The sequence below is a fragment of the Topomyia yanbarensis genome, chromosome 3, assembly GCF_030247195.1.
Source record: "Topomyia yanbarensis strain Yona2022 chromosome 3, ASM3024719v1, whole genome shotgun sequence".
Taxonomy (NCBI): Eukaryota; Metazoa; Arthropoda; class Insecta; order Diptera; family Culicidae; genus Topomyia; species Topomyia yanbarensis.
In genome coordinates, this window is record NC_080672.1 from 372,368,843 (window position 1) to 372,377,068 (window position 8,226).

General features: G+C 42.0%; 1 protein-coding gene across 1 annotated transcript; it reads right to left on the reverse strand.

The window, feature by feature from the left end:
• Nucleotides 1–1,558: 1,558 nt before the first annotated feature.
• On the reverse strand, nucleotides 1,559–3,765 carry LOC131693596 (adenosine deaminase-like protein). Its single transcript, XM_058981520.1, has 5 exons — nucleotides 3,661–3,765; nucleotides 3,448–3,593; nucleotides 2,428–2,616; nucleotides 1,900–2,362; nucleotides 1,559–1,841 (listed from the first exon to the last, which is right to left on the reverse strand). The coding sequence occupies exons 1-5, from the start codon at nucleotides 3,688–3,690 to the stop codon at nucleotides 1,647–1,649; spliced, it is 1,023 nt and encodes a 340-aa protein (XP_058837503.1). The 5' UTR covers nucleotides 3,691–3,765; the 3' UTR covers nucleotides 1,559–1,646.
• Between the last annotated feature and the right edge of the window lie 4,461 nt (nucleotides 3,766–8,226).

The following is an 8,226-nucleotide window of genomic DNA, read 5'->3' on the forward strand; positions in this document are numbered from 1 at the left end:
TGGTCTTCTGGCACCTTTGAGAGCGTCTTAGTTTTGCATCACTTTGGTTTTTATATTGGCCATTTTTTCAGTTCGTTTTTCGGACAATAGTACCTGGAAATGGCTCACTGATTTTTACTTATTTTATGATTTATTCCAGGTAATTTGTAAAGTGGTTCAAGATCTCAGCGCTCCCTTGGGTTGGTGCCCTTGGCCGGGGCCAACCTGGCCAACCGCACGCTACGGGACTGGCTGTTTGCAATCCCAAGTGTCAAGTCATATATTATCCTGAAATGAAAAAGAAACTATAAAATGCTTTTTTTAATAACTCCACTCTTAGAATGAATTGAAAAAGGATTGAGATATTAACTCACACTAATAATCCACACCGGAAACTGCAATAACCCGCATACCTCTAAAGATACATAGTGTTTCGCTTCTGTTCTGTACGAGATGAGAAGGTAGACTGTTTAATTTTAATGTCACGCTAAAGAGATATAACTTCTCTTATTTAAACCGAGGTGCAAATTGTCCAACTGTCTTTAAGAAACCAATGCAAGCTTAATGCTGGATTCCATCGTAACTCCCAGAATTTACACTACAGACTAACATGGCCAAAGACAAGTTTTGGTCATCAGTGATGTCTATTTTATTCTTGGCTGCCGTACTGGTAGAAAATTGGAATAGTTCTTAGCAACGCAATTTTATTTTGTACCTTGCATCCAATGGGTCCCCGAGCAAAGTCGGACATCAAAATTACAGCAAGTAGAGACCATATTTTGGTGTCAGTATCAAACTGAAATCTTATATTGATATTCATATATATTTGGCAAATATGACATCAAATTTTGATCTCATTTTGCTGTGCTTACATGGGCCATTTTTTTTTAAACAAAGTTTGTTTTTTGGCAAAATATCTAACGAAAGACTTATTTTGTTATTAAGGTTGGACAGAGAATGAGCAAAAATCGAAAAAAAGTATTTTTTTTCCACATCGTGTGTTAGCTCTTCTTAAAAATCAATCAGCTTATGTAGAATATTGTTACAGTACTGCTGATTAATTTTTCTAACACACGGTGTGGAAAAAAAACTGCTTTTTTCATTTTCGATTTTTGCCCATTCTCTGTTTAACCTTAACAAATTCTCTCATCATCTCAATTAGCTTTTAATTTGCTCTTACTGATAGCAGAAATAATTTTCTTTTTGATATCATAGCACAATTTTTCTACTTTGGATTTTGGACTTTTTAACAACCAAAACAATATCGACCTGAGTAATCATCGCCGTTTACACCACAATGTCCAGATTAGTTTTCAATTTGCTATCAGACTTTGCTCGGGTTACCTCCAGTATTCGAAATCATTTTCAATCGCACCTGTCACTTGTCCTTGTGCTTCAAATTCGAAAGACTGTTAAATTTTGTTTGATTCATTTCAAATTAGGATTTGCAAGCAATGAAGTTATATAAACATAGTAAAAATACACACTTTCGACAGTGCAAAATGGGATTTCAAGCGCACAAATCAGAGTAAAGTACGAAGAAAAGTTTTTAATTCAACAGAAAAAATAAAGAAATGCGTAATCTGTACGTAACATTTATAGTTCTAAAACGATGAGGCAGATTTGTAAAAAGACGCTGGTAGGAATAAATAAATCTATATTGGACCCTAAACGAATTTCACTGTGTTTTTGAAATTATTGAATATTTCCATCAACTTCTGTTTTTCTTCCTCACTTGCAAAAGTGTAGTGGATCGTATTTTCTTGCAGCTGAATAATATCTTGTAAGTTTAATCCGTAGGTTTCACAACAAATGCTTAGCTCCTGTGAGAGAGTAGTATCGAACACTCCGAAATCATCCGTCTAAAAAACACGAAATTGAATAACATCCAATCAACACCAGTTCCAAGCAGATACTCACACAAATACACACAGCAAAACCTCCATCCCAAAGTTTCTTGAAATGATGCTCTTTGTAGGAACTAACTGTACTACATTTGACATTACTGGTGAGACAACACTCAAATGGGATTCCCCTTTTTCGAGCAACCTCCAGGTTAGTACCCCTAATGAACGTGCCATGTCCGATGCGATCGGTTCCGAACTCGAACATGTCCCGTATTTCATCATCATCCTCAAACTCTCCACAATGCAGCGCCATCTTCAGTCCACACGATTGGGCCTTTTTCAAGATGACTCCGAAATCGGAGAAGCTTGTTCCGAACGGAGCTCCACTCAGATCCATCCCTTTGATTATGTCTGGGTACTCTTCGCAGAGTTCGACCACCAAGGAAACATTCTCCTCCGCTTCCTGCAGTCCCTTGGAGCGATCGATCGAGGGAAGCAGTTTGACTGTAATCGATGGGATTTCATTCTGTACTTTTCTGTGGAATGTGGATTCGAAGTAGGTGTGATTTTCGTATGAAATATGATACGCAGCTCTTCTTACCTGATTGTATCCAGCACTGTTGTCAGATATTGCTTCTTACTCATATGCGCCGTCGTTTTGGGAGTCGTTCTAAGCTCGAGATAAACCACATTATCCGCCGCAAAGTCCTGAATAACTGCTCGAGTTGCATAGGCAAGTGTTTCCTGTTGGTCTGTTAGATCATGAGCGTATTTGAACTTCTGGAAGCATCTGGAAGTAATGATCATACTAGCTGTAAACGAATGAAACTTTGTCGAGATACAATATATGTTTTATAATACATAGTACAGTGTAATTTTTTGATCGCATATCCGTTAAAACAGGTACGCTGCCTTACCAGCAAATCCTAATTAGAAATATCACTACTTAGACCATTTTGGTATCTCTATCTGATCAGTTATCAATTCAGCCAAATTCAGTAGCGCAACTGGATCCAAATTGCACTTGAACGTGTAGCTAGTTTATACACAATTTTAACACTGGACGTCTGTTATTTGTCATCTTAATGATTTACTAGCGCCACCATACCAGCATATTCCAACTAATGGTATAACCATGTTGACCAATCACTGGGATCATCCGAGCAAACGAAAAGCCCAAAATGCACCCATGATCATGGTCCAAATTCACCCCTATTGCACGGTGTTTTGATAGTGTTTGGCGTGGGTTCAACTCATGAAAACACCATCACCGTGGTCCGGCGGATCCCATTTAAAAACCACATTCTGAGAATTTGCTCGGGCAGCTATCAATTCAATCAAAATGATGACGATATCCCAATTACCATAGAGTAGTCCGTTATATCTCACTTACACGCTCGAGGTAACGTCTGTGACTAAAGTGTTACAAGGTTTTTTGAATTTAAAATATACCGATTTTTATGAGATGTTTAATAAAGTCGATTTATTCTTAGTACACTCGCATCTTAACTTTGAATTTGTTTATTAAAAAAATTGTTTTCAAACATTAATACACTCAAGATTTTCTCTATACTGTACTGAACGCGGCTGTAAACCGGTAGATAGTAAACAACAAACTTACTCTTTCAAGGTTAAGCTTTGCCCGGTGGTTATTTTGTAGAAGCACTCATCAGCTGTTGTCGCCGGGTCATCTTTCCCATATTTAATCGCTCCTAGTTCCTTCAGTGTCCGGTTGCTCAGCGACCCATTAAGATGAGCATGCAGTTCCTGTAAGTATTCTATCGTAAGTTTGGTTCTATCTACTTGTGAACTTGAATAAATTCAAAACATTCACAATTTTAGGCACTTTTCGGAAGAAGTCCATCACAAACAAGATACACGCTGTAAATGGCGCCCAAAACTCACTCTCCGATTTCAGTTTTGTTTATGTTCTGTGTATCTCGGGAAAGTTTTCAATGGGGCCTAGGTACAGAAAGAGCCTCTCTATGTTCATTTTCTCTTTCGATTATTACGGCGTCACTATAAAACATTCCACTACTTTTGCGGTACACATCGAAAGACAACGGTTTAGTCTAGCTTATTATGCGAATAGTTAAGGAATAAATGTTATAGCGATCGAGTTATTAACAGAAGAGAAAATAACGATAGATTCTCAGTGTGCTTAGGTTCTATTGAAAACTATCTCGGGATATGGTTGGACCAGCCGGCTGACAGGCGTCCTTTCTTTGCTGCCAACATCTTCATTTGATAGTTAAAATTTAAAAGTTTTAAGAATCTGCTTACAACTGATTTTGCTTCGAATTGTCGAAAATACAATCAATTCCGAAAATATAATTATCGAACACGAATCTCTCGCTAGACACGAATGTTTTGCTTGTATGGGCAATATCGATACTGCTACGTCTGCGGATAAACATATCGGGTACCAATATTCAGTTTTTTTTTGTAATATGACACCACAGTGGCGTAGTAGCGGGGGGGTTGGGAACGAAACCCCCCCCCACCCCCGAAATATTTTGGAGAATTTTGCAAAAATTCAATATGTTAAACAAAAATATGCCTAAAATTTTAAATAAAATTCTCAAAGTTTCATTTGCTAAAGTTATCTTGTGAAAATATTTCCTTGTAGTGAAAATTGGCTGCAGACTCGACACCTACCTGACGGCACGGTGTGGAGGCTAGCTCAACCGCCGAGGACTATAACAAGTAGATCGCGGCGAAGCGAGGAGCTGGGAGCTTATTGGTTCACGAAACGGATATCGGTACCGAGAGAAATTTTGCCACATTCTGTAGTCCTTGACTGACGGCGAACATGGACTGGAGAGTGTGAGAGAAGTATCCCCATAGAGACCACCAGGCGATTCGCTACCGCATCAGCCAATGGAACCCTGCTGCAGCATGAAGAAGGACGGGCCGCAAGCTAAAGTGGAAGACGAAAGACTTTAACGAAAACCTAGTTACTTCGGCGAACAACGTAATCAAGTACGTTGATGCGGCTGATCTAACAAGAAGGATTGTGACGGCTTGTGACGATACAATGTCACGAAAACTAGGGCCATGCAGTAGACGGCGTACACGCTTCTTGTCTTAGATCCAGAAGGCAGGCTCAGATCGTAAGAACGGAGAGTGAGAGAGTAGCGCAAGCGACGTTTCGAGAAGGTAGGGACTCTTTAAAACGGGAGATCAAGCTTAGCAAGCCAATTGCCATAAGTAGCTGTGCTGAGAAATAAACGCCAATCCCTGTGGGACGCGTACTGAGTCGTCATGACGAAGACGAGGGTCCGTCAACACCAACTTAAATATACCCGGGTAAGCTAAAGATAATCGTTGAGGGTCTCTTCCCGAATCACGATTCAACTACCTGGTCACCGACACCGTACGGCGAAGAAGAAGGAGGTAACACAGCCGAGTGGTAAGTGACTAACGACGAGCTCAAAGAAGCGTCGATGTGACTAAAATCAGAGAAAACCCCCTATCCGGATGAAATACCAACCGTGGCGCTGAAAGCTGCGATCCTGGCATATCCGGACATATTCAGGATGCTACTGCTGAAGTCTTTAGATGATGGTAATCCCCGAAATGAGGAAGGTGCAGAAACTGATGTTGCTGCTAAAGTCAGGGAAGTCACCGGGCCATCCAGCCTCGAATAGACCAATGCTGCAGCGTGACATAAAAGAATGAGCCAGATCCTGAAGAGCTACTACCAGAGTAGAGCACTGCTGTACCAGACGAACAAACGGCCAATATGCAATGCGAGTCACAGCGGGCGTTCCTCAGGGCTCCATTCTCTGTCCAACACTTTGGAATGGGATGTACGATGGGGTCTTAACACTGCGGCTTCCTAGGAAAGTGAAAATCGTTGGTTTGGTGGACGATGTGTCACTAACGGTGAGACACTTGAAGAAATGGAGGTGTCGGTGACGGAGACAATGAAACCGCGAAAAGTTGAACAGGATGCTTCGATTGCTGGTCGTACGAGTTGCGATTGCGTACCGGCGGCAGTATGCTTTGTCGCCGAGATGATCACCATCTGCATTACCCTGACGGAGGATATCAAGTGCTACAAACAATGAAACGCCAGAAACGTGAGGAAGATGATGAGAATCCATTCGATGGTGACGTGGCAGCAGGAATGGGACAATACGGAGAAAGGAAAGTGGACCTACCGGCTCATCCAAACCTATCGGCGTGGGTCAATAGAAAGCACGGAGAGATGACCTTCCACCTGACACAGCTCCTACCGAGCCACGGCTGCTTAAGGAGTATCTTCATCGATGTGGGTACGCAACGTCAACACTGTGCTTGGAGTGTGAGATCGTCGAGGAGACACCGGAGCGTCTTTGAATGTCCGAGGAGAGTCTTTGAATGTCCGAGGTTTGGAGTGATGTGCAGGGAGCTACTTAAAACGGTCCTCACCATCATCAACCCGGATAATGTAGCCTACAGAATGACAAGCAACGTAAAGACGTGGAACGCAGTAAACAGAGATATTATGTAGATCAGAGATTCTCAACCAGGGGTCCGCGGACCCCTAGGGGGCCACGAAGTCATTGCTGGGAGTCTGTGAAGAAAAATATATTTGATTCACCGCTGGGGACTAGACTGAGTAGACAGCGACGAGGCACCACTAGTCACGGGTCATCGGCGCACCAGTGCACCGGACACCCTGCTTCACCAGAATCGCCGAACTGACCTTGGCACCTAGCTGATTAGCTCGATCTCGGGAGAACTTCTCGCGCCGAGGAATTCTCTGTCGGAGTAGGTTAAGTCCATCGTCGGGGAATAGACCGAGTTGCTCGCGAACAAGTTGAGGAGCTGAATGAATCATCAAGGAAGTAGTGCTAAATGGCCCAAGAAGAGAACTAAAGGGCTTAAAGGAGTTGGGGTGCTAAATGGTACCGGCCACGGACCCAAAGGGCTCAAGAAGTTGCAGTACTGAAACCAAATAAGAATCGGTATCGGGAGAACTTCTTTCGTCTGGGACCTCTCCGTCAGCGTAGTCAGATTCACCGCCGGGAACGAGACCGCGTAGATCGCGACGATACACCACCAGCCGCGCCGGGGCTCCAGCAAACCGGATGCCCTACTCTACCGGAATCGCCGAACTGCTCGCAGCACCTGGCTCGTTGGCTTGCTTTCGAACTTCTCTCGCCGGGGAACTTTTCGTCGGAGTAGGCTAGATCTATCGTCGGGGACTAGACCGAGTAGTTCGCGAACCAGTCGGAAGCTCAACGAGGAAGTGGTACTGAATGGCACAAGGGAACTGAAGGGCTCAGTAAATTAGACAGTCTGAAGTTTGCCGCCCAGATTGTCCTCGTAGGGGAAGAGCATTAATTCTATACCAACAGCTTTACTACCTTGACTACCCAAATCCGTTCCCTGAGTTGTTGGTTTTGAACATTTTTTTCCTGCTCAGAATGATTTTGAACATTTTTTCATATATATACAAAAAAAATTCTTACTAATTTTCTTACTACGCCACTGTTACACCATATGTATTGTTTTCATCATTAAATAATGAGGATCTCTCATTTGGAATGATTACCTCAGTTTTGATATGAAATAATAGCGGATGTCATTAAGAACCCACTCATACTAAGTTTGTTCAAGTACACGGAAGTTGTTCCGGGGCAACAGGAGCAAAAAATACTTGCTACTTTTTACTCTGGTTTGCTACCAGAAGAAAAACAGAAGAAGAAGAGAACGCAGAAAAGGCCCAAAATTCCAAAATTGGACTTCCATCCAAATCCAAAATTGAATTTCGTTTCGAGATAGACTTTGATTGTCTTCAATGAAGTTGTAGAATAACACAATTCAGACCAATTTGCTGAAGATATGGAAGCTCTATCTTTCATACTTTCCATTCTACGAGAAATCTAAAAACATCCTTTAGGCTGGTGCATAAAAACGCTTTTATTTGTACAGTTCTTACTATACACTAAAGTAACCTCTGAACGACTTCAAAATTAAGTAAGGGCGCCCAATTTGTTCCAATACAGTAATCAAAATCTTTTTGCCTTTCTCATATAAAGAAAGGCTATGCAATCACTGTAAAAATCGACTTTTTAACCGAGGCCCGGAGGGCCGAGTATCATACACCATTCGATTCAGTTCGTCGAGATCGGCAAATGTCTGTGTGTGTGTGTGTATGTGTGTGTGTGTGTATGTGTGTGTGTGTGTGTCATTTAAACTCACACAATTTTCTCAGAGATGGCTGAACCGATTTTCGCAAACTTAGTTTCATCTGAAAGGTATAACGCTCCCATAAGCTGCTATTGAATTTTTAGTTGATCCGACTTCCGGTTCCGGAGTTACGGGTTGAAGAGTTCGGTCACACAGCAAATTCCCATATAAACTGGTACCACCATAATGTTCAAATGATGGAAAACATATTAAAATT

What these genes read in the sequence shown, in the direction of transcription:
- LOC131693596 (XM_058981520.1), bottom strand. Translation starts at nt 3,690, where the DNA reads ATGGACTTCTTCCGAAAAGTGCCTAAAATT. An exon ending in CAAAGCTTAACCTTGAAAGA is followed by an intron (nt 2,617 to 3,447) that starts GTAAGTTTGTTG and finishes CATTACTTCCAG; the next exon opens with ATGCTTCCAGAAGTTCAAAT. An exon ending in GTTTTGCTGTGTGTATTTGT is followed by an intron (nt 1,842 to 1,899) that starts GTGAGTATCTGC and finishes CGTGTTTTTTAG; the next exon opens with ACGGATGATTTCGGAGTGTT.